The sequence below is a fragment of the Rhododendron vialii genome, chromosome 13a (assembly GCF_030253575.1).
Source record: "Rhododendron vialii isolate Sample 1 chromosome 13a, ASM3025357v1".
Lineage (NCBI taxonomy): Eukaryota > Viridiplantae > Streptophyta > Magnoliopsida > Ericales > Ericaceae > Rhododendron > Rhododendron vialii.
This window is the reverse complement of record NC_080569.1, coordinates 30,272,107-30,298,289: the sequence shown is the minus strand read 5'-3', so window position 1 is coordinate 30,298,289 and position 26,183 is coordinate 30,272,107. Positions and strand designations below refer to the sequence as shown.

Genomic DNA, 26,183 nt, shown 5'->3' with positions numbered 1-26,183 from the left:
TCGGCATTTTCGCAAGGAAAGGAATCAAGATCTTCGCATGTAATGACCTCTCATGTGTTTCTCGTGTGACACAAAAGCAAAGACCTTTTACGGTCTCATTTGATGATCCGATTGGTTCCTTTTGTAACCTACAAATTGACGAGTTATGGAATTACCGAGAGATGGGTCATAGGTGTATGAGGTTAGTTATGGTCTATTTTTACCCTTCACTCTCTTCTCGTCCAACAAATTGACGAGCAGTTATCGACTCAACGCATTGACTACTGCAATTGGGTATTTGAGGGATGATATAATTGCAGTTGGTATATGAGCCGCTAATTGAACAAAAATCAGATAGTTAAGGGGGGAAACGTGGAATTAGCACCCTTGGCAAACTTCCTATAACTGGACGTCCGGACGCTGAATCAATTTGCATGCACTTAGACTAATTTCAGGCTTGAATTTAACAATCAGGCAAACTCTAAAGTGGCCAAAGTTTGGAATTTTTTGTTTCCATACTATTGACCAAGTTCGATTACACGGATCAGACTGAAAAAAAAAAAAAGAAATTTATTTTGAATTTCATAATCACGGCCTGGATGCTGACCTGTCTTTGACCAGATCCAGGAGAAAATTAATTGAATTACGAGTTGACTCAGGCACCTGACTTAAAAAATAATAATAATAAATGTTTTGTCCCCGTGGAACGGATGTAAACGAGTCGAGTTGAGTTCGTTTACCAAACAAGCCTCAAACTCGAACTTGAATTCTTTGTAAACGGGCCTCTTCAAATGAGTCGAACTTTTTGAGTGTCGAGCTCGACTCGTTTACAAAACTCGAACTTAAGATCAGCTTAATTACTAAAAGAGGCGAGCCAAGCTTTGCCGAGCCGAACCAGCTTTTAATTTGTTTTTGATTCTCCTCCTCCGTCTCCTCCTTTCGTTTTGCTTTCTCAGTTTCCAATTTCTGAACGAACCGTACTCGTCTATTCTATCAAAGATTAACCGAGAGAGAGAGAGAGAGAAATTTCCAATTTTTAGGGTTCCATCCGCTACATGGGGTTTCCTACAATTGTTCCCTGCGATTCTGTGGTTTGAGTGATCTGAATTTGTCGATTACGTGGGAAAAAAACGAAAATAATGTGAGTTTCTGATGGTTCTGGTTTGGATTTGATTGTTCTGGTTTGGATTTGATTTGATTGTTGGTGCGTGAAATTGGGAATTTTACACTCGAAGAGAAAATGGAGGTGAAGGAGCTAAAAGTCGCACAGCAGGCCCTAATGATGACCAACTGGGCACCCCCAAAGCGCCAATCCCACGTTGTACTCGGCATGTCTAGGTAAACCTAAGAAGGATGCTTCAACCTTTCAAGCTTTACATGTATGTGTGTGTACGTATTCATGTACTAGGGGCAAACTGTGATCAATAATCCTAGGGAACGAGAGATTATTCCGTGCCCTTGGGGCACCACGTTACGGTGGCCCAAGTCTCTCCCTACCACACATTGTTTTGTGGTCCTCACACTTAGTCACGGGCCCTACAGAAATACGTTGTTGAGGAGAGACCTGTGGCATAACGTGGCAGTGCCCCAAAGGCATTGAATAAATTTTCCTAGAGAACATAACACCAACCACACCCGCCTACATGGCACTGCATGATTGGTAATGGGAGAACAGCTGCTTTGAAACTACTTTGCAACCACCAATCATGCAGTGCGGCGCAAGCGGGTGTGGTTGTTGTTGTAGTGGAGTGTTGCGTCCCTAGCATTTTCGGATTGTGATATGCAAAATATAGAAAGAGGGAAATTCTGTACCTAGACTAATCTGTAATGAAAGTTGGGAGGGGAGAAGAAAAATGGGGCGGCAATTTTGTTTTTCTTCTTGGCAGTTTTTTTAAAGTGGCAGTTTGAGAAACTAGACTGTGAGCCAGCCTGAAAATTGACTGTTCGCACCAAAAGGGGGTTACCTTTTCATAATAGTAGTAACGAGTAATAATAATAGATTGTCGAGGATATATCCTGTCTTGCGTATAACTTTTCCTTTTTTTGCTTCAATTTATTTATCATCATGAGTCCCATTGTAGGTAACTTTTATGGTGTTAATTCGGTCGAAATATCCTCTCAACACCCACCAACTTTATGCTTCTAATGCTTAAGGCTTTCATGATGACCCATGTGATGAAGACTACAGAGGATGCGTCCTTGAACTGGATAGTAGCAGCAAGCCAACAATTCCTCGAGATTTGATGGTCATTGCTAAAAAAACTTTTTGTATCCTTCAGTTCTTTTGCAATTATTGGGGTTCAAACTTGATTTTTACAACAGTTGTGAATCGTGATGATAGCATACCTTGCATTTTCCCAACAGTACTGCCAAATTTGGCTGCGCAAATGTGATGAAACTTGATTGGGAAGAGTGCAGTACATTGCTGTCAATGAAATGTTGAGTCTAAATATTACTAACGGGAAGCTTACTGTAGAGGACGTCAAACTAAGACTTAAATCAAATTACTACACAATTCCTCATGATGCTTATCTAGAATTTTCGATCTTCTCCCTTTTGTCACCATCCTTGGCATCAAGATGAAGAAAAGGTTGTGGTTATATTTCTGATAAGTTTTTGCAATTATTGCCGTGACGAGCTATGTTACATGGACTCGGGTGCAAGTATCGGGTGCAGATGCAAGTCCAAGCGTCGGACCTTATAAACTTAAATCTTAGGATACGTGGATATGTGTCCCCAACTTGAGTACGGGTACGGGGACACGTTCTGAACTCATGTTTGTATTATATATTTCATAATTTTTTCAGATTATGTACCGTAAACTATGTTTACAAATGTATTTAAACAAGAAAGGGTTAAGAAAATTATGTTTTTGCTATTTTCCTATTTCTTGTCTATGTGAAATACTCGAATTATCGCTTTTCTAGCTATGATATTCCTTTTCTGTAATTATCTTAACAAGTAGAGGATCCGAGTGTCCAAAAGGATTTGGGTGTCGGACACATCGACACGGGCATAGTTGTCAAATCGTGAATTAAAATCGAGAATCGAAATGGTCATTTTTCGAATTGTGAATCGAATCGAATCGTGAATCGCTCTGATTCGGTCATGACTTCTATAATGCATAGAAACCTATGGTTATTGATTAAAGTATAACAATATATACTACAAATGAAAGATTTAGGCCTAAATCAATAAATACTTTCTTCTAAATGATGATTTGATAATAACGTGGAATATTAGGTAAGTTGCTTCTATTGCAACTACCAAGAGATGATTATTCGTAAAGCCTACTTATGATTCTTTTTGTATGAAAGAGTTATAAGTACAAAACAAACCCTTAAAAGGTCTATAGGGTTGTTATATTCCATTTATCTTCTTCATTTTCGATTCACTCTCGCAATAAATCTCTTTTTCTTATTATCTATCCATATAACATAGACAAAAAATGACATATAACAATACTAGGCCTTAAAAAAATATTTGAACCCTTTTTAAACAACAAAAGAAGCAAAACAAGAGTAAAAAATGAATTTCGGAAATTTTAAGTGAATCGAATGATTCACTGATTCACTTACGATTCTCAGCTATTTCCGATTCAGCAACCTATTCGTATCGATTACCCACCGAATCGTACGATACGAATCGTAAATCACCGATTCACTTACGATTCTCAGCTATTTCTGATTCGGCAACCTATTCGTATCGATTACCCACCGAATCGTGTCGAATCGTACGATACGAATCGTGAATCGTACGATTCTGACAACTATGGACACGGGTACTTGAGCCAAAATGAAGGATCCATGTAACATAGGTGAAGAGATAAACAAATGAGGCCAAGGTCGTGAAGTTGAAAGTGAAAACTGTGCTAAATGGGAAATTAGGATTCATCTAGCCGACCCAATTGATTGGGACACAAGGCTCGGTTTGGTTTTGATTTTGTGTATGTGTCCTCACTTTCTTTTACCCCCAGCTAAATAATCTCATTTCTACAAATTCTTCCAGGGAGGCCTTTCCTGTTTCACATTCTAAGTGGAAAACTCTTGATATCCATTGTGATAGTAGCCAAAGTATCTGGCAGTCAGCTGTTTCTAGGAGTGATAGCTCAAAGCTGCCCGAGCTCTCTTTCAACCGGCTGCAGCTCAGTGACCAGGAATGTATTGGATTGCAGAAGCGAAATTTTGGCATGTTTGTCGCCCGTGAAGCTGTGCTGGACGAAGAGTATTGGGTTGGTATTGCTCTTTCTTGTGCAGTTTCCATTTAAGATTTGTGTTTTTTGTTCATTTAGTTTTTGGAAGTACTTCTGCTTATTTCTTGGTTCCATCTTCGATTCCATATCACAGACAGCAGCATGGCTGCGAGCAGAAGCTCATTGGGAGTCTTTATCATATATGAGGTCAATTCCTTTTTCTGACATGAACTGTTTATTTCTGATGTTCCCTCGAAGGTTTATAAAATTGCACCCGCTGCTTTTAACTTGCACACATGTGCTACTGAAACATGCGGTTGTTCATGTCAGGTTCTAGATATACTTATAACTTATGTACTTTGTGGTCAATCCGAACTAATATTTGATATATCTTATTTAAAATGATTTTCCAGGCATGTTGATAGTTACAAACGAAAGTATGCTGAGCAGGTGAGTTGTGATTGACTATGTATTGTTATATTTGCCGAATCTCCTCCATAATGTCTCTTCTTTTGTCCTTTACTTATTTGACTTGATGAATTTTATTAAAAAACCAAGTTACGAGCATTATTGAATACTGATTGAGAGGACTGAAGAGACGAGAAATATTATATTAAGAGCCATTAGCTCCTGCCTGGAGAATGGTATATTGTTCTTCAAATGTGATGCCGGATCTTTTAGTTCCCGCAGGGTCTGAATTAGCTTTTATAGGGGAAAAGGGATAGTGGAGATTTGGAACAGCTTAGGCAAGGGTTTTGGGGTTCAGTTTAAGATTAATAGGGGCTCAATGTTTACTTTAGTAAGAGGGTAAAGGAAATCCAGCAAGGAGGTGTTCAATTGCTGAGAAAGTTATAGGAGAGTGAGACAATGGAATAGGTTGAGGAGAAGAACGGAGAAGGAAGCTTTACACTGTTTTAAGAAATCACCGTTAGATGAAGCATAACACATCAAAGAATGTGGGTGGCACAGCTTGGATTCGTATTTGGTTGCCCAGAGTCATTCGTGATTTGGCTGACCTGGACCCATGTTTGCATCATGAAGATATGTTAAATGATGTGATTGTTGTCCAATGGTTTTGAGAATGATTCTGTACATTGATATGATTCTGATTCTATTTTATATTTGACTTCTTTTCACATGCTTCTTGGGAACAATTTCTCGCATTTGTCATCTTATATTGGTGTGCCTGTGGAAGTTCAAATATCCTAATACTTAGGGATTCTCCTGAAGAATGACCAATGGAACTGACCATATCAAAGTAGTGATCTTTTGGCATAGCTGAAACTCGATGTCAGAAAGCACATTCTCGCGTATAAGGCTGAACCCTTGGACGTTGTATCCTGAAGTGATGGGGATTCTTTTTTCATAGAAAGTATTACATACCATCCTGGTGATTTTATCCTTTAAAACCGTAGTTCAATGAATTGACTGCTACTTTAGGGTTTTTTGCTGACTACATGTTTCCAAATATCTTTTGAGCTAAAGTGGCCTTATAACAGTTTTAATTTGTCTCCATCTTTGGTATCTATTTTATGGTTGTGGCAGGAGTTCTATGCTTTGAAGCGACGATGTACTGGACAGGATGGCAATTCATTGAAGTGCTCTTGTTTTGTTGCAGTACGAGCAGAACTCTTGCACTAGTCTCATTTTCTATCGTGCTCAACTTGTTTTATACTTTTTATGTCAATTCATGCTCAAAACTGGTTTCACTTTCAAAGCATCTTTAGTTGGTTGTGTTTTAAGATTTGTATGCCTGTTGTAGACTTCTTGTTCTTGAATCTTGACTTATAGCCTCTCTTTTTTCTAAGTTTAGAAGGTCTTTTTTGTTTGCACATTGGTTTTTGAATACAAAGATTTCTGCTGTTGTTAATGCTTCAAATTTGTAGTAAATGATAATCTAGAGTATTGTGGAGTTTGATGACTTACCACTATTTTAACCCAATCACGATATGCATTTGAACTGGGGTAACTCATACGGATCAATTAAACTGGAGATAGCTCACACCAGAGCCTCTGAAGGGTCTTTATGCGAGACCAATTGACTTCTGTATGGACTATGAAGGCACAACTGTATGCACCAACGCATAACACCAAGATGAGACAATTAGGTTGGAGTAGGAAGACTTCTATGAAGGTTATCCCAAACATAGTTTATATAGATAGACATAATATTTCTTGATGAAAATGATCCTAACTGCCCAAGTTACTTATAAAGGAAGCTGAAATCTTTTGTGAAAGAAGAATGAAGAAACTGTATAAATACCACCCTATATCATGGCATTTCTTTTAACAAAGTACAGGTGGAGTCAGAAGGATTTTGCTAGAGTTTTGTGCACTCTAAGATAGTAATGCAGCTAAGACGGACAAAAAGAAAACGGAGTCGGATTTATGAATCTGTTGATAGGACAGAAAAAAAGAGAGAGCTCTATAGACCATAAAAAAGAAAGACAAACAAGGATCTGTAATAATTGCATTTTCACGTAAGAGTATAGAGAACAAAGCGGAATGAGAGAAAGGACAAGCCATAGCTTGAGAGTGGAAACTGGGCCGGAGACGAGACAAGAATCTGAATTGCAGCAATGTTCCTGCATGGAATGAAAGGGTTGACAGCGTTGTCATACTTCCAAAACGTAGATGCTTCAAATGCATGGGGAGAATGCAAGTTGTATTCGTAACAACCCAAGATGTTTCAGAGTTGTTAATAGCATGACTACTGTGGCTCAAGTAAAGGCTCATGGCTTTACGGAGTCGTGCGTGCTAGTGTCTACATTCTAATATACATATCTGGAGATTATAGTTATGACCATGACACTCCTAGTTTTGAGTTTTGTCAATGACATTTGTTCTTCTTCCTCATTCAGGTTAAGAAGGAAGACAAAAACAAAAGAAGAACTGTTCTAAACAGTGTTGTGGGAACTCTGGACCTTAGCATGCGGCAATTCTTACAAGGGGAAACATACCCTGGGGTGCGTAACTAGTTATATATTAACTTGAGACATACATTGAATGTTTTTAAGCATTCGACTTCGTTTGATTCACTACCATGTAGATAAAATGTCATTTGCAATGAGCAGCTGAAGGCTGTGTTTGGTATCATGGATTTGCAAAGGGATGTATGAGGGAAAGGAAAGTGTAACAAAAGGAAAGAATATGATGAAGTGAAGAAGCTGACATCATTTCCTTGGTTTTCCTGATAATTTGTTTCCTTGATTAATCCCTCCAATCAAACACAGCCTAAGAAAGGTCCAAAACCCCAGCTGCCTCTAATCTGCTTTCCATGATTTTAACCGTACAAAGTATTTTTTTTTGTTGTTATTTTTGCATTTCAATATGTTTTAAGAACTTTTTGTGTGCTCGCTCTCTGTCTCTCTGAGCACACCTAATACTGGCAACCTTGCATGACTATATTGCCTTCTCACCTAAATCGTATGATATAAGGTTCAACTTTATCAGTACCGGGAAGAACTATGATGGATCCTGATTCTCTATCTCCTTGAACCCTTATGTATAATTTTTTTTCTCAGGAGGTCAAAAGGCTGTCTACTGTCTTTGCATGTCAAGAGCCCTGTGACGCACATAAGTATGCTTATGTTGCAAATGTTTGTGTTTCAAAGTTTGCTCGGCGTCAGGGAATAGCTTTAAATATGTTATATTTGGCCACTGATGTTGCCGCCTTATCAGGTACTAGGTTTTCAACTTTCAACAACTTCAAGGATGGTTTTGTGTGCTATAATTCTTTATTGCTTTCTTTTTTGTAACAAAATTTCCATCTTCAATTCTCTTCTTTTGAATATGCCAACAGGTATGAAGCAACTATTTGTTCATGTAAATGCAGACAATAAGCCTGCCCAAGAATTGTACAAAAAAACTGGCTTTAAGGTTTGGCACTCAGATATTTTGCGTTAAAGTTCCTCGAATATATATTTTGGTATCCTAGTTTTATTTTGTTTGACTTGGCATGCGTCACCAACCATTCTTGTTCTCTTGCCTTTATGGCACTTGAGATAGAATTGTTTAGCTTTGGCATTATTATGACTAACCACTTGAATCATCGGGTGCAATGGAACTCTATTAGTGCAGTTTTTCTTTCCATCTAGTCCTCCACGGGGAGTTTCTCCTAGATATTTTCATTCTTACAACATACTTCATAAGCTTTTCATTTGGTTCTTTTAGTTACTTGTAATTTATTGCTTTGTTTCTTGCTTCTAGCTTTGCTGTCCTTTGAGTGTTTTTTGGGGTATAGCCATTGGGTTGAGTCCTGACCGTTGTGGTTGCTTGGTTCCTTGTCTAGGGACGAATCTTCTACTTGATATAGTTTCAGTTGAGGGTAACACTATTGGGAGGGGTAGGGGTAGGGGAAAATTGACATTAAAGGCAGTAGTGCGGTACTTTGGAAGGAATTAAGTTTTTTGAATATCAAGGAACATGATGTCCCCAGAGCTCAATGAACGAAACGGTTCATGTAGCCGATCCCAATTGATTTGGACCCAAGGCTGTGTTAGGTTTGGTACATGTATATATGTATATATATACTGCACAAAAAGACACCATTGTTCCTGATCATGCTTATTGAGATTTTGAACTCCTAAAAACATTTTTAACCTTATAAGTCAAAATTTGTATTTCTTATCATTGTAGCTGCTCTGAGTTGAATATCGTTGACAGAATTGTCTTGGAAAACAAGGAAATTAGTCTTTATCATACATATTATCCAATTGACATTCCTATATTCCAGAATCTCTTGTTGCAGCTTTTATGTTCAGGTAGAGATAGTACTCAGTACTCATACATACGTGTACGTGCATATATGTCCGTCCTGGGTCATATATCTTTATGGCTTGTTCACTTTTGCAGATAGTTGAAGCAGCTTCATCTCCTCTGTCAAAAGATCAGATGCTACTAATGAATATGGAACTGTAACCTATGGCATAGAATGATTCACTTCCAACATGAAGACTGACATAACTCTTTACTATTTTTCGAAATGAACTTTTCCTGGTTACATATATCCGTGCTTTATACAAATTATATAGCTATATATATCATACGCTATGTATATTCTCTCTTATTATTTTTTTGATAGGTGAGATGTATGCATGATTTGAGTGGCAAAATTGTGAGGGAGTGAAATTGTTGTATATTAAAATGGTATCTAATGTAAAGTTTTCTGTGAGAATACTTACTGTTTTATTGAGCTGCTTTCTGGATCTTAGGGGACATCGTATCGTATTGACGTTTTCTCCTGTTCCTTTGACCAAAAAAGAGAATAAGTCTTATATTGAGCTGTTTTTTTGCGTGACTGAGCTTTTCTCCTGTTCCTTTGACCAAAAAAGAGAATAAGTCTTATATTGAGCTGTTTTTTTGTGACCGAGCATCTAGATGTTTTTCTAGAAAAGTGAATGAGCATCTAGATGTTGTCTACAAAATGAACAATTTCAATCACTAACCGAGAGGCCTCCGAATTCCAAAAGTCAAGAGATTATTCGGTGCCCGAAGTCCCTTTTTTCACCACATGGTGGTGGAGTTCATATTCCGTACACTTTTTCTTTGGTCCCATCACATGGTGGAAAAGGAGCTTGGACACCACGTGACGTGTCCTAGGGCACTTATTTTCCAATTGTGAGAGTTAGTTCCTTTACTGAAACTGCATGCCCTAATTGGATGCATGAGGACCAAAATGAGATTCGACTTTAACTATGGGCAGAATTTTGTATTATGTCCAAAGAAGATAGAAGATCAAGACCTTTCTCAAAACCATTAGGTAGCGTTTACTCAAAAGTAGGACTGCCCAGCATATGGTTTTGGGCGGTTCAGTTTTATAACCAAATTGCTCCCAGTAAGTTTGTCATTTTCTCCATCTGTGCCCATCCTTGGGTGTGGTGTGATTCGGTTTGGTCAGTTCATTTGCGGTTTGGGTGGTTTGAACAGTTCATACATTGAAAAACTGTCCAAACCGAACCCTGATCTGTCAAAGTTCATTCCATCAAAATTCATATATTAGTTGAAAAACTGTCCAAACCGAACCCTGATCTGTCAAAGTTCATTCCATCAAAATTCATATATTGGGGTCCATATCCATTCATACCTTACCTCGGGTGGGTTCGTGGGCGATTCGGCTAACCCACAAGACACCCCTACTCAAAAGGCAAACACCAGTAACGTATAATAACTCTACAAACAATGGAAGCGTAACATGATTAAGAAAATTGGGACACTTCAAAAAAATTCAACATCTTATTGTCTCACTCATTTCAAATTACAGGTTTTCAGACTTTTTTTTTTGTTTTTTGTTTTTTTTTCCTGTTTTTTTTTTTTCAAACTATCCCTATATACAAGTTACAACCAGGAGCAAACCAGAAATGATGCCCTCCCCAAGCAGACAACTCCGCAAAACAAAGCCAAAAAAATACCAGCCAGCAGCCCTCATGGAGATCATCTAACCTCATGCTTACACATACACAAACTTATTCTTAGCGTCCACACAAAAATTAGGCCGCCAACTCGAGCTCGCTCCTCTATAAGTTGTTAGATCCGTTTTGTTTCCAAAATTGGGGCATCATATCACCAAATAGCAGCTAGGAAAGAGAGGCATCCAGGCTGGGTAAAGGTCAATCCTCTTTCACCTCATTAGTCTTTCCTCTGGCACGGCGAAAGTCGTCCAAGCTCCTATATTCTTCCCTCAGCAACCTATCCAATTCTGGATGTCTCTTCACAGGTGCTTTTTGACCGCGAGCTGTTCGATAATGATGGAATGCCCTGTGACAAATTGTAAAGTCAACCAATTTAACCACAATGCCAAAACAATGTTGGAAATCACAAACATCAGCATCAAAACTCATTAACACTAATCCTGACTGATGGGCTGCTGGCACGACACAATGAAGAAAACCACAAGAGTTGAGAGTTCTTTGCACCCAAATTACGAACTCTTGAAAAAACATTATGCGGGCCATAGAAGTTTAGCAACAAACTCCTTCCTCCTATTAAATGTGAATAAAATCTCGTCCTCGGTTAACATTGCCAACCTAAATGATTGCATGTGCCACAGGAAGCTTCTTTTAAGGACCTTATGTAAGGACTCAGGTCTCGATCAAATTTCAATAATCTGAACCATTCAATGTATGCAAAACATGATTTTTAAGGGGTCTTGCGAGAAATCAGCAAAAAATATGCCAGGGAAGTGCTTGTTTTAAGCAATTTTTAATTGAACCGTTCAATGAAAACTACTAAGATCAAACAATTCCCAGTCATATTTTTTGCTGATTTCTTGCGGCGACCCTTGAAATCACGTTCTGATCACATTAAACGGTTCAGATCATCAAGATTCAATCGGGATCTATGACATCCTTACTTAAGCTATGTAAAGGGAGTCCTTCCAGGAAACTGACTGGCATGTGCCAATAAGTATGTATGATTTCAATACTAGAGGCATATCTATTTAACTAAGGCATCATAAAACTCATAAGCCAACTAACACAATCATGGGCCAGAAGATGAAGATCAGCTTTAAAAACTTGGAGTTAGACTGCCTCCTACAAACAGATTTATTGAGAGCTATGGCAAAATGCAAAGTACCGGACGGAACTAAGAGGTAAAGCCAGGTTTTAGGGGTTTAAAATAAAATGGAGTCAGTTTTAGGGTTGATTTCTGAAGGTTTTGGTCGCATGATTTCAAAGCCGGAACCTATTCTGTTCTTCAACTGAAATTTGCTACAGCACCTTTATGAAGGTTAAAAGCTTTCACGAGTCATAAGAGCTGGCTATGAATCTTTAACCTGCGGAGTGCACAAGAAGTTGCTATAGGGAAAGAAAAGGAAGGAAACAAAAGCTTTCTGAGCAACTGTCAGATTATCGAGATCCTCTTCATTCTCTTTCTCGGGGATCGGTAGATCGCTGCTTGGGTGGGTCCTAGCCTTCCAACCCAAATGTGACAACATACCCTGATATTGAAAAGCTCACAAAGCTACTGCACAAAGCTCCCAAAGCCCAACCATTTTTCTTTACATTTCTCACTAGCAGTAAGTTTAATGCTCCAAAGGAAAACAAAAAACCAAAACCAACAAGATTGGCTCTAGATTTGTTTCCCACATTGAAGCCCAGCCATTTTTCTTGGCATATTTACTTCAAATTCTGGAGAAACGGATCAGACCATGCCAAAAGTGGCAGATGAACACTGGAGCTTTTATATAATCTAGAATCCTAGATCAAGATGAAGTACTCATTGCCTTCGTTGCTAAATTTTGTTCACTTTTCAAAATACATGTGATACAATATGAAGAATCGAAAAATAAATTATCAACGTAACCTGGCCCACCCATAATGGGCCGTTCAAAAAATAATAATGGGCTTTTCTAGGGTTTTCCCCATCGTTGAACCCATAATGTAGCACACCCATATACCATAAGTGTGCCCATGCTTCATAGTGTAGGAAAGACCATTTATCAGTTGCCCAGATTAAATGCTTATTACTTAGTAAATTTTTTATTTCCGTACTAAGTCATATTCATGACTCCAGTTTGCCGAACATATCATTTGTCAACAAAGTGTTATTTTGTCTTTCTAACCTATTCCAAAGTTAATCTTGCAGTGCAAAACATAGAAGTTTTAAAATTATCCATTAAACGCCTGTTCATCCTGCTCAGACTTAGAGCAGCCTGTTACGCAATCTTGGATAGAACTCAACCCCAAAAGCTAGCTCTTGAAGTGAGGGTGCCCTCACGCTTATATACTTCATATTACTTTGGTACCCAGGTGATGTGAGATTTTTCTTCACACATCCAACCTAATTTCGAATCCGTACTAGATGGATTGAAAAGAGGGAGAAACAAAAAGTTCAGTTACCAGTATTTTTCGAGGCCATAAAGATTTCCTTTACTGTAGAAGTCAAGGGTCAGCTGTTCAAAATCCTCATAGACCTCCTCCCTGAATTCGTTCTCCAATCCATAACTGAAATGATAAGCAAACTGCCTTAGCAACACATATATGTTCAATTAATATAGGAAAAACGTAATCATACTTCAACTATCACATGATAAAGATGTGATAGTTTCAACAAACGATGAAAACTCCAAAGGTATAACCTAAAAAGTAATAGACAAAATTCTAACTTAAAAAGAAAGGTACCGTTATGATACCTATAAAATCTGAATAGACACTCTAGTCCATAGTTATAATTTGCAGCTGCATCTTCTTGTGCCAATTTCCGAAATTCATCGTACATAGAAAGGACAAACATTTCTCTAAGGAAATACGACCAAAACCGATACAGTGTGTTCATTTCCTGCATGGTAGAGAGGAAAAATGACACTTGGATAACAATAGAGTTCAGACAAGGTTGTGTAACATACAACTATGACACGCACGCGCGCGCACACACACACAGATTCACATCCATGCACATGTACGTAATATGTACGTTATTTTCTCGATCGATCGATCAATCGAAAGAGAGCCACATCCATGCACATGAGAGAGAGAGACCAATAAAATAATGACATAAACGAGCAAAGTATTGAAACTAACACAAACTGAAAGAGAATTTGGAGAATAACCTCACTGCAACCGATTCCCAATTTCTTTCGATCACTGAGGCACCGCTTGTGAAATTTCTTATACCTGAATGACAGATGAAGATCAAGCATATAAACTATTATGAAGAAAATAACTCCACACAGACATACAACATGGTTTAGAACCACGCAGTCGTGCAAACAACCATGGTCATGGTGACACACACGCACGCTAACAGTGGTCAATGTGTATTAAGAACTTCAACACTAACAGATAGTTTCAATGGATCACGCGAAAATTGGCCAATTTTTTAAACAATTTCAGTAAACATATGACAAACACGACCACTAGATCAATACTTAAAAAAATATAGAAATTTCCTTACTTTTGCTGTTTGAAACCATTTTCTTCTAGCAGCTGATGACTTGGATGCTGAAATGGTGGAAATGGCTTCGGCGCAGAACCAACAGGTGGACTGTCGGCCGTGAAATTTCCATGAGGTGAAGCGCTCAACTTTGAAGACCTCAAGCTGCAAAGTTTGTGATTCAGCTATGAACTACCGGGGTAAGAGAAGAATAAACTAGTCAAGAAACTTAAGATAATACTTCCTCCGTTCCCTTCGTAAATCCTTTTTGAAAAACATACATTTTTTAGGACAAAAAAGTGTACTTCATTGGCTGATTTTTTGAAGTTTTACGCACAAGTCAAAAGAGCTCAATTAGATCTTTTAATTGGTGCAAGAAGAATTTTTTTAAAAAAAATCACGCAAATATATTTTATTTTCATCCTCCTGATTTTGCACGTTTTTGAAAAAGTGATTAACAAAAGGGAGCGGAGGGAGTATACTTTTAGTACTTTGCGTATTCCATCCCTGCCTTTTGAACCCCAAAGCTCAAGTTTATGTGCTCATACCAAAATACGATTTTTTCAAAATAATGAACATGCAGTGGTAGTTGCACGACTTGATCCACGACACACAACAGAGAAATTACTACTTTGTACTTACCTGTGGCTTTCAGGGGGCGTAGAATCAAAGAAATAACCAACTGAAGAACTAGGTGGACTCTCTGATATTAAGCCAGGAGAATTGCGGCAAGTTCCATGATTTCTAAAGTTCCCAGAGAATAACCGTTGCTGAAGCTTGGAAAAGCCTTTATTTTGCTTCCTTCTGGTATTAGTGCTTTCAGGCCCTTCACAGCCACTTGCATGGTCACTAGCCTTTGAATTTATCGTTGTCAAGGCAGTGCTGGAGTTCCCATCTCTACTCTCACTGCTTGATTTGTTTTTCCTACGGTTAGATCGCTTAGCTTTCAATTCCTGGCAATAGCGAATAAACTAGGGTCATTTCTACAGGGTTTGTTACAGGTATAAATGGTGAAGGTACACCTCTCTTTAGCAGCTTAAAATTTTAGGTGAGTTGGTGGTCAACAATCTAATATGGTATCAGTGCAGGCAATAGATCATGTGTTCAACCTCACTGCCTAGATGATTATTAAATAGTTGGATGTGTTTAGCCCGCTTATGGAGAAAAGCTTGACTACACATGAGGGGGCGTGTTAAGGGTATGAATAATTAAGTTACCCTCTCTCTAGCAGCTTAAGCTTTTAGATGAGTTAGAACAATCTAATAGGGCTTATTCAAGAATTTTCAGGAAGGGACACGAGAAAAACGAGGCTGAGAACTAGGAAAGTGAGCAAAAGGCCTCGACCTGCTCATAGAAGTAAAGGCCGTCATTTATAGTGGAAGCAAGCTCATTGGATATAGAGTTTGACTTGTTTAAACCATTTCCGCATCCTTCACCAGTTTCAGTGTTGTTCTGCATAGCAAAGAAAGGGCTGTTAGTCATCAAAGAGACATAATGAGAAAGCAAAAAAAAAAAAAAGTTAGCTAGTAGGATAAAAAGTTAAAAACTAAGTACTTATTGCAAGAAATATAGAAACAAAAGGGAAACAAGAAACCTCATGGGCAGAAAATTCTCTTTACAGTCATTCGAATATCTTTAGCACAACTAAGCCACAAGATGGCAGGAACCTGATCTGCTGCTAAGCAAAGCTGACAAACATGAAGCTGTTTTCAACCTTTTTCGGGGAAATGTCTGCTCCTGGAAGCAGTAAAAAGAAAGGTTCCCAATATGGCCCATTCAGCGGTAGAGACCCCATGTAGACAGCAGGAGGAGGGTAGGATGGCTGTATTCGAGTTATTTACAGACAGTCTCCCCAAAAACTGGTCTCCAAAATCTGCTCTATCTAGAATCCTTTGATTATATCTCTTTAACTCTCTCTCTCTCTCCCTACCTCCATCCCTAGAAAATGATCTTTCTCTCTACGAAATTTGGAAATGTAAACCAGGTTTGGTTTCATCTACAAACGTACAAACATATAAGATCCCTGAATAAATCTTCGGTTTCTTACCAACAAGATGAGTATCTTGAAATATCAAGCATCAATCCCAAATCGTGTGAGATCTTTAGGTATGCAACAGCTAATATCCTCCACCTCCCAGAATGATAAAGGTACAAACATCCCTTTCCTCTTGTAAAGAAGAGCAAAAAAATGTGCAAGTCTTGTACTCCTCCCCCATTGGGCATGAGCACTTAAAGTGAGTAGATCAGTGGTTAGACTAGACTCAATTGTGTGGTCGGTTTCACCCTTCAACTCCAATTAAGTATTCAGCCATCGAGTACACACTCTAGACCATATGGACTGCGTGGTGGGTTTGACCCTTTCAAAACTCCCATTGAGTATTCATCCATTAGGAGTTTAAATGAATAGGTATACCCCTTTCCTCCTGGCTGAGAAATGCAAAAATATTGTGGTTAATTAATATCTTCTAAGGAAAATCATCTATAAAGGGCAGGTTAAAGTTATGTCCTATCATTACTTCAATCTATTTGGAACCCAAACTTTTAGTCACTAATCGCACCACGTTCCTTATCCTCTATCCCAAGCCCTGAACCTGCAATGAGGATGTCGGGACTCCACACCTAGTTGTAGAGTTATATTATTTGCCCCGAAAAATTAACACATTATGATTTTATAATTAATTAAATAATTGTCTGGTCCCAAGATGCATGAAGAGCATAAACAAACCATATCCTAAAAGAATATAGAAACAATTCGAGTCAACACATCAAAGATTACACCAGTTTTAAGAATAAAACATAGCAAGAAGATATGAAAAACAAACAAAAAATGAAAAACAGCCTCACCTGGGTGACAATCATAAGCCTTTCCACAGCCTGATCGGTAACAATCATCTCGTCATCTTCGTCATCAATCCTTTGGGCATTAATATGATCCAGATATGAAGGAACAGTGAGTACAAATTAGTAAATCATCAAGAGTGGAACAGGTAACTAAACTAAAAGATCAACAACACTAAGACTCAGTTTTTCTTAATAGCTACTCTCCTGATTTGCTTAAGAATAATCTATAAAAAAGGAAGGCTATCTGATTTATTGGTGGAAAGTGACGTCATCCAGAGACAAAACCAGGATTTGTAAAGTGGGGTGGCCAAGGTAAGTGAAGCCAAGAAAAAGAGAGGTTAGCTTTTTAAATATGATGATTATGGATGTAAGCGATATGAAATTATCCAAATGAAAAGTAGCTTGAGTAATACGAGACAAGTAGAGTCATGCCATGTTTTTTTTGAAGAATATTTGTAAATAGAGATGCAATAAAAAGAATTTCCAAAACGTTGAGGGGGGCCACGGCCAACCCCTGCACCCCTCTGGCTTCAGGCCAAATCCAAGAGGTGACAATTAAGACTTTGTTTAGCAAAAAAGAACATAACCATGGTTGGCTTCCCTTCCCCGGAATCCTCTTCTCCTTGTGTGTTCATCCCATTTGAAATGGAAGTATGAGAACAGGGGGCCGGGGTGTGGGGAGGCCAATTTTATTAAAATTTACACGCACCCATAAGATAATACCAAAATATGACACCACTTTGGGCAAGCACATCACCCCTTTGATTAATCACTTTTACAGACAAACACCACAAGAGAGATTGTAACTCAACGGGTGTAAGGGTGTCAAGCGTCTACAGAAGCATGTAATACCTTCTTATTGATGAAAGATGATCCTTTTTAATTGTTTTATGCTCCTGTTCCAGCTCTTCATCAAGCATGAATGTGTTTGCGAAATCATTGGATAGGCCACCCAGATTCTGTACAGCCAAATCTGATTGCATGTCCTCTGTTTCCATTTCAATTTTTCCATGGTGAACAAATCTAGCTTTTACACTGTCAAACCGAGCCTTCTCCGTATTCCGTCGAATCTGTCCTACACCACCTGATAAATGCTGCACCAAATTCTCATTATCTGCTGGCTTCTCATCAAAGTCATTCTTTAAAGAAACAACTGCCTCCTCTGCAGGTTGTCCCAAGGGCTGATGAGCAGCCGAGGGCAAATTCTGCTCCACCACAGCTGGAATCCACTTTGCCCACTCATCATGCCTTCGTATCATATTACCCTAGAAGAATAGCACACCCAAATCAGGAAAAAGAAGGGCTTTGCGAGCAAGAAGGCAGAGCATGAGAAGCAGAGTGGCAGAAGCAGTATAATAAGTTAACTCATGTGAAGCAGAATGATCACTGTGGGTCCACGGCCCAAATCTCTAGGGTTGAAGAACAGAGGAGACCTTAGGAGTGAAAGTCGTCATAGCTGAAGGACAGCCCTCCCTGAAGGACGACCGCTCTTGAGGTCGGAAGCCTACACTTGAGCTGAGGCAGGGCTCAGGTGACTCGGGAACCGAAAGAGGAATGTGGCATGGAGAATTGAATCCAAGGAATAGTCTGCAGGCTTGAGCCTCCTTCAGACCGGTCTTAGAAGGAGAGAGATATGCTGACCAAGAGCTCAGCTTGATCGGTTTCCGTATCATACCAACCCTCTGAAACCTAAGGCTGAAAAGACCGTACATCTCCTACCCTGACATTCGTGCGACTCCCGAGGTCGCATGATATGGAACCCCACATATCAGACCTCTGAACCCTCAAACCTAAATCTTAGACCTCACATGGCTATAAACACCTTTTTGTCCACCCTCTTATAACCCCCCACGTGTACCTCGATTAACCCACTCCAGCCCAACAACCTTCGACCTATAACATTTGCTGTCATAGGTCTGGCCCTTCAGACCATAGACATTGACTTTCAGACATATGCACATAATAATATATATATATATATATATATATAGAGAGAGAGAGAGAGAGAGAGAGAGAGGGGTTTGGGGGGGGGGGGGGGGGGCGGGGGGGGGGGGGGGGTGTTGGGCAAGCACAACATACCAAAGAAAAACATTGGATATCTAACCTGCACTTCAATGACACAGGAATTCTGCAAAGCATCGAGGATAAATGGAATGTCCGTACTCATTTTCTTCACCTGCATCTCATTCTCATTAGATAACATGATAAGCTTAACAATTTACAGTCTGTCTGCCAAGATCTGCCAGGACATGTTTAAGTAACTCCATATCAAGCCATATTGCAAACGAGGGTGTGTTTAGTGAAATTAGAGTCATGTCCAGCCATATCAAAATTTATGGTGCGTTTAGTGAATTAGAGACAAGGAGAAGATGGGGGGGGGGGGGGGGGGGGGAGAGAGGAGACAGCATTCTCATACGAATAAAGCAGAATTCAATCAAACCTTACCCTTTTAAAGTCAGCAATTTTGGATATCGGAACCCAACCTTTGTTATCCATCAAAGAAATTAAGTAACGATCATTCTCCAGATTTTCGTCACTGCCAGAACAAAATTCGACCAATTCACCAAACTAAATTTATAGAACACATATAGTAACTAAACTTTGGCCTACTAAAAACAATTTAAGGAATGTCCAATGGCAGATCGATATGGACCATTGTTTCCTATTATCATTAAGAGTCTTCAAGTCAAGAACACCCCTCGCCACCAAGGATGGAATCTTTGGAGCCCATTAAAGACACCACACCGGAGCCTTTCGATGTTCAAGATGTAAATATAGATTTAATTAATAGGCTGTTTACATTGCTGTTAAAGAAATGAGCATAAAGGTTTGCATGGAAGTATAGACCGCAGTCTAGCTCCTGCTAGAAATGATTAAATAGCAACACCTAGAAAACAATTTTTGATTATGACTCACCTGAAATAATACTCAATTTGCTTCAATATGTTGGCTCTTAAAGCTAATGTCTCTGGGGGTAGAGTAGAAGGCATGGTATTCAAAGGATGTGGAAAAAAGCGAGGAGGATGAGGTAGCCTAATAGGGCTTGGAGGTGCAGCAGGAAGCCAGTATATGGATCCAGGAGGACCTGTGTCGTATCGTATCGTAAATGTAAGCAACAAATAGAGTAACAATACAAAAGAAACAGAAATGCATGATAAGAAATGCAAGTCATCTTATAATTATTAGTTAATAAAGAAGGCACAAAATTTGTTCATCGAGTACTGCAACTTAATACCACATTATTACCGGGAAAACTTGGTCCACCAATGAAGCCCGGTGCTGGACTAAAAAATGGAGGCCTTATGAAAGCCCTTGGCCCAATGTTTTGTACAACCATACCGTCTCCAGAACCAAAAGCTCGTTGATTATGCCACGAAGTATTAAAATGCCCACCAGGTTCTTGCATATTAGGCCTTCTGTTAGGAAAATTGGCAACAAAAGCATTCGAATCACCTTGAGATGGAGGCTTAAGGCTTCTATTTGCATCTATAGTATTAGCCGGTGGAACAGTAATTTGCATAGATGCCTCAGAACCACACTTCACCGCATTAGCTTCAATGCTTGGATAGGGTACAGGGTATGGCTGATAAGCATAACCAGGAACTGGTATGTGCGGCACAGGAACCATACCATGAAAAACAGGAGGTATCGGTGGTTGATGGTAATGCAAGGGTGCACCAAAAGGAGGTGCAACATTTTGATTACGCTTGGAGCCTGCTTTTTGATGACGTGATGGCGAGTGCTTATGTGTTGGATTAGGGCTCCCTGGCCCATGCGATTTTTGCTGCACTCCGGATCCCTAGAAAACCACCGAAAGATATGACAGAAGACACACCGTTAATAAAAGTAATGTAAAATTAAGGTCCTCAAAATAGTTGACGTTTGTAAAATCAGAACTTCAAAAGCGATACAACTAAATTAAAATTAGTCTAAGCTACTCATAACAATCTGGCTTCCACAAGTAAAACCCTGTCTAGCTTAAAATGAAGCTTTCATGAGTTCCATCTCACAAAAGCTAAAGCACCTCGATTAACTTGGATTAAAACACACACTTCAAAGCATCAAGTGAATGCCGAGAGCCAAGAGTTTAAACTTATGTAGAGGGACGGAGGCAATTAGTAAGGGGAATGGCACCTGCCACCCCCATGTCCCAAAATACAAAAACTAAAAATCTGCACAAAAACACTCTCTTAGTGTCCACAGGTAGAAAAATAGTCCCCCTCTTAGTCCAATTCCAAAACAAATGATTCTTTAGAGATATTTCTTTGAAATCGTGTTTAGAACCAATCCTGGGTGATTTTCGGGATTTGAAAGAAAGTCGAGCTCCAGTCTGATAAGCTCGTTAAAATATTTCCTTTCTACGCAGAGAGACAACTAAACTTTGAAAAAAAATGTATACTTTTCTTCTGGTCTTATGAATGGTTAACTTTAGAACACTGTACACTTTTTTAGTCTTTAAGGATATTTTCGGGTGTCACCACCGATTCCACCACTGCCTATCCACTTTGTCATCAGCAAGCAAGTGGTAGCCGAGTGGTGGACAGCAATTACATGCTCGTACATGTTCAAACCTCACTGACTACAACTAACAAACATCTAAGGCCTAGTTTTCCAAACATAAACTTGACTTTTTTTTGTCCTTATTCAAAAGAATTTCATAGTTATTAGTTTTGAGTCAAGCTTTTGTGTATTATTGAATCATCTCAAACTTTTTTTACTTTTTCTTGGATATTTCTAAAAATATTTGCGTAAAAGTCATAAATTTTTTTTTATTTTTTATTTCTTCTATGAGTTCCATCGGGACGAGCCAATAACTAGCAAAAAAAAAACTTGCCCCGCAAAACTAGTAAATACGAACAAAATTTAAATAATGACAAAATACAAAGACAAGGTTGTCTTTCTTTTGGGAAACTATGCCTAACAATGTCTATGTTTAAAGACACGAACAGGGAGGAGAGAGACCAAATCAAATCAAGCCTTAAGTCCCAATCAATTGGGTTCGGCTACATGAATCTTTTTTTTCCATTAAGCTCGGTCAATAGAGGGGAGGGAGAGGGAGGGAGAGAGAGAGAGAGAGAGAGAGAGGAAAAATTGACTAACAGGCGAAAGCAGTACGGTGGCTCCCGGAGCGACAGTATCAAGTGGCTGTGGCGGCGGCGGCAGCTTTGTTGCGGTAGTTTCGGAGTTCTTGGGGCGCTGGGCTCCGGAGAGAGCCGGCCAGGAATCCGCGCCCATAACCGGAGAATCAGGAGGAGGAGGCAGCGACGGCGCCGTTCTGGGATCAACCAAGGCGGGTGGAGTCTTCCATGGGGACTTGGGTCCACTCACCTCATCCCCGCTACTACTAGCTTCATTCTCTGCAACCACCATTCCAACCACGACCCTCACCAATCAATCAATCAATCGCCTGTATATAGGACTGCTCGATTCAGAATGGAGCACCGAGAAAGGGTTTAGAGTGGCGGGAGGGTGATTCTGCGTGGAAAGGACATCGTTAGAATGAGTCTGTAAGAAAGATGGTGTGGAGGCTGTGGATTTGCGGGCACAGGAGAGAGAGAGAGAGAGAGAGAGAGAGAGAGAGAGAGAGAGAGAGAAGGTTTTCACTTTGATGAGAGAGAGAGAGAGAGGAGGAGGAACTGGGAAGTAGTGGACCGACTAGTGAGTCCGGAGTCGTGACTGCTAGGGTTTTTCTTTTTTTACTACTAGTACTCCGTATTACAGACAGGAAAAAAAATTCAGTGCGGAGCGGGTTCCATGTGGTGCCTGCTTGCGCATCCAAACTGTCTATTTTATTTTTGAACGGCTCAAATTTAGAAAAAGAAAGTGTTTAAGATGAGAAGAAATATCCGAACCATCCAAAAATGTATCGAACGGCTCAAATGCGCCGAACGAATATCACATAAAATATACTCGCTCGGCACCGAAAAATCTCTCTTTCTCTAGAGAGAGAGGGAAGGAAGTGTGCGCTTTTTGACAAGTTGCGGACGGCACCCTTTAACCTTTGTTTAGATTTTTTTTTTTTTTGACATGGACCTTTGTTTAGATTGAAACTTGGACAATATCCAATTTACCAGGACTCCTTCCGTCCGGATTTAATAATTCTTTTTAAGAATTTATACCACTTTTTAATAGATTATATTTCGTATTTTTATAGTAATTTATAATATTTTATATAATTTTAAAAATATTATCTTATAGAACTAATTAAGATCTAATTTTAAAAATATTATCTTACGGAATTAATTGAAATCTATCAAATAAGATTCATATTGGATATAAAATTCAATACTAATTTAAAAATATAATTCATTTTTTATTCGGTTAGGATTGAACGAGGGACTATTAAATTCAGACGGAGAGAATAATAATTTCGGTGTTTTTTTTGTAGGACACTCAAAAAATTATTTTAAAATTAACAAATGGTTTGGATTTTTCACATGGGACTCATAAATGGATCTTAACAATTATTAGTAGTAGTAGTAGTATTTTTCTTTTGCGGATAAAAAAAAAGTATTTTTCTTTTCATTTCCTGAAATTCTAGAAAGACCATTGTAACCTTTGTTTAGACACGGGGCAAAAAATCAAAATCCGAACTTCACCCCGTTTTAAAGCTCCATTCAGATAATTTTATCCTCCAGGAAACTCCCATCTCTGACACACCGGAACAATACCATTCTCCGATCAGTCCACCACCTCACCCCCACCATCCCACCTTGCGCCCCGCCGCCCCCTCTCTACTTCCTCGCTTGTGTAAAGAGATGTACTTGTATGTAAGGAGCTTGTCTTCTTCTTCTTTGTTTTTTTTATTTTTTTTTGTTCCTACAATCTTTTCTCCGATATGATTGTTCCACCAATTCCCATAGCTCGATCAAGCAGTAGTACCTGGAATCGAGGCTTGGCGAAATAAAATCCTAAGAAGTCAACATTTTGTTGGGAACGTTTTTTAGTAACCGATTTTCTAAACAACAATTGACTCTAGTCGAATCGAGTTATCGAGAACACGTATTATGAAATATGTATGTAGTGAGTACTGGAACTCTATAACTTTGTTGGGTTCCCTTTCCCATGAGACGATACAGTTCTAGGGCTGCAAACGAACGGGCTGCTCGCGAGCAACTCGTGGCTCAGCTCGTTAAGGCTCGGCTCAGTTTGTTTAGTAACAAGCTGATCTCAACACTCAAAATGTCGGCTCGGCTTGCAAAAGCTCAGCTCGTACATGTAGGCTCGGCTCTTAAAGAGGCTCGTTAAGTAAATTAACTGGGCTTGGCTCGTTTACAACCGAGCTGAGCTCGAACACAACAAGCTCGGCTCGGCTGCACCACTAAAGGATACTGTCATTACTGGTATGCCTACCATGTGTTCGTCAAAAATCTCAAGTGTTGTTACTGACATCTTCTATAGAATTTCTGATGAACTTCCAATTATACCTGACTGGGTATAATTGGAAATATCACCTCTTAACACGTTTGTGATATAGTCCTCTCTAATTTTACTGCATATTATCCCCATCATTTGGGCGCACTTGGTTCCTATTGCTTTAATTCTATGCACAATGACCTGCCACCTCGAGTGCTACCAATATGCAGCATACACTCTTTTACATAAGGTAATATTTTCTAAAGTGCGATATCTTTTTGTATGGGGAGCCAAAGAAAGTAGCTATAGGCTCTCAAGAGCAAAATGAGTATTATGTAATGCTACCCAAAAAGCAAACTTGGCAGTTGCTTCGTATCACTTGTCATGTTGCCTGAATTTGTTCAAAATATGTTTCCATTATTCTAGCTCATGAATTTTCTTTTGGTAAATGGCCATCTCTACCTTAAGTTTTTGACACCTTTGGTTTTCCTCCTGACCGTTTGTTAAATTAATCATGATTGTGAAACTTGTACTGACTCCTTGCTTGATGTTTGGCAGGTTCACAAGCTCAGGATATAGGTTCTGTAAGGCCTTTAAGTGATACCAGAGGCAATTGTATGTGATAGGTGTGCTTAGGTGGATGGAGGATGCGCTAAGGTAAATGCCGTTAGTCTTTCACCTTCAAATATAGAGTTGCATTTTATTTTTATTTTTTGCACTTTACTGTGTGCATATATTGGAATATTTAAAATACCTAATTAGACTAAACTACCATGTCTGTTAGTGTAGCTACTGGAATCCATTTGAAGAATAGTTTACAACATTAGGTTGAGGCTTAAAGCAATGCATTTGTGAGCACTTGATCATAAACTAGACAAAAAAGGTGGAATGACAATTTCTTCCATCTTCAGTTTCGTTTATGCTTGCTGTTACAATTATCGGAGGGAGTCTAAAGTTGTCAATGCATGAAAACTCCAGGATGTCTTGAACATTGAAATGGAATATCGATATTGCTTATGCTCTGCCCTTCATGATCTTCATCCTACAGGTAGTTTTTACCGCTTCCATCTAAAATAAAGAATAAGCAGGAAGTTCAGGACTTCAGAATCGTCATTCAACCATTGTCGTCGGACCCATAGTGCTGAGAGTTCAACTGTCTGTTTACTGGGTACTTATTTTCCTTTCGATTTTCAGTTTTCTTATTTGCACAAGCAACTTTGTTCATTTATACCGGGAGCATTCTTCTTCTTGGAGGAGTCTAACTTTGTTAGAATTTCCCATAACCCTTGACAGGATAAAACAACCACATACGTGACCTGGTTTTGTCCTCTCTCTCTGAGCTTCCTCTTTTTGGTTGTCCTTGTGTGGGATTTTTCATTGAACCAAAACTTGGATTAACTTGTACTGTCAGCTCTGTTGAATACATTTAATCACTGACCTGAACTTCACTTTGAAGAAATCAAATAAAAAAGTTTTCGGTTCTAATTTGCTATTCTTAATATTAGCCATATTCTGGACTTGCTGCTTACTGCTTTTGCTTCCTTTATAGATTACAAGCGTTCCCCTGTGCATGCTCTTTTTAGTTAAAGAAAGAACTCGCCTTCCGCTTGTGCTCGTGAGCTGTTTGAATGTGCAACACAATTGCACTTGATGTTCAAGCATGAAATGTCACTGTGTGTCGTACAATCAACATAAATTGGTTCTTTTTTGTCTCTATACAGATTAGCAACAATGGTGATTGCTTCCAACACCGATCCCCCAATATAGTCGTTAATGATGGAGATATAGCAAGTCAGACCATCCCACATTTATCCTTTTGCCTGCTGTAACTTTTGTAAACTTCTTTGTTGGGGATGCTCAGAAGTAGCCTTGGTAGATTTATCTTGTCTATTCTACTTTGAGGAAGAGAGGTGGTGCCATATTTGATATTCCCTCTTCTCCC

At 39.1% G+C, this 26,183-nt stretch overlaps 3 protein-coding genes across 22 annotated transcripts in view; 2 read left to right on the top strand and 1 right to left on the bottom strand.

The window, feature by feature from the left end:
- LOC131312506 (protein WHAT'S THIS FACTOR 1 homolog, chloroplastic) overlaps positions 1 to 26,183 on the top strand; it is a 50,406-nt gene that overhangs the window by 22,553 nt on the left and 1,670 nt on the right. For 2 of the 18 annotated variants that reach the window (XM_058340314.1, XM_058340317.1), the window contains exons 2-3: positions 24,800 to 24,898; positions 25,963 to 26,032. Coding sequence is in view for 8 of the 18 variants with exons in the window: in XM_058340305.1 (XP_058196288.1) it covers positions 25,272 to 25,289; positions 25,963 to 26,032 (88 nt within the window). In the remaining 10 variants the exon portion in view is untranslated. Of the gene's footprint in view, positions 1 to 23,479; positions 23,656 to 23,710; positions 24,492 to 24,799; positions 24,908 to 25,030; positions 25,125 to 25,219; positions 25,410 to 25,962; positions 26,033 to 26,183 lie in introns of those variants that run through there. The other 16 variants (XM_058340307.1, XM_058340319.1, XM_058340306.1 and 13 more) reach the window with 16 other exon arrangements.
- Positions 915 to 9,347, top strand: LOC131312508 (GCN5-related N-acetyltransferase 6, chloroplastic-like). 2 transcript variants are annotated; one of them, XM_058340324.1, is made up of 9 exons: positions 915 to 1,317; positions 3,988 to 4,210; positions 4,326 to 4,378; positions 4,585 to 4,621; positions 5,717 to 5,788; positions 7,033 to 7,137; positions 7,696 to 7,852; positions 7,974 to 8,050; positions 9,026 to 9,347. In XM_058340324.1, exons 1-9 carry the CDS (start codon positions 1,220 to 1,222, stop codon positions 9,089 to 9,091), a joined length of 888 nt encoding a protein of 295 aa, XP_058196307.1. In that variant the 5' UTR covers positions 915 to 1,219; the 3' UTR covers positions 9,092 to 9,347. The 2 variants fall into 2 exon arrangements, with proteins under 2 accessions (XP_058196307.1, XP_058196308.1); XM_058340325.1 differs by lacking the exon at positions 5,717 to 5,788 and having other exon boundaries at positions 926 to 1,317.
- Positions 10,387 to 22,554, bottom strand: LOC131312504 (la-related protein 1A). Of its 2 annotated transcripts, none has more exons than XM_058340300.1 (14): positions 21,986 to 22,554; positions 20,132 to 20,684; positions 19,802 to 19,970; positions 19,331 to 19,421; positions 18,990 to 19,061; positions 17,738 to 18,150; positions 16,889 to 16,958; positions 15,389 to 15,496; positions 14,687 to 14,997; positions 14,066 to 14,209; positions 13,722 to 13,785; positions 13,305 to 13,450; positions 13,012 to 13,116; positions 10,387 to 10,927 (listed from the first exon to the last, which is right to left on the bottom strand). In XM_058340300.1, exons 1-14 carry the CDS (start codon positions 22,253 to 22,255, stop codon positions 10,780 to 10,782), a joined length of 2,664 nt encoding a protein of 887 aa, XP_058196283.1. In that variant the 5' UTR covers positions 22,256 to 22,554; the 3' UTR covers positions 10,387 to 10,779. The 2 variants fall into 2 exon arrangements, with proteins under 2 accessions (XP_058196283.1, XP_058196284.1); XM_058340301.1 differs by having other exon boundaries at positions 10,883 to 10,927; positions 13,294 to 13,450; positions 21,986 to 22,532.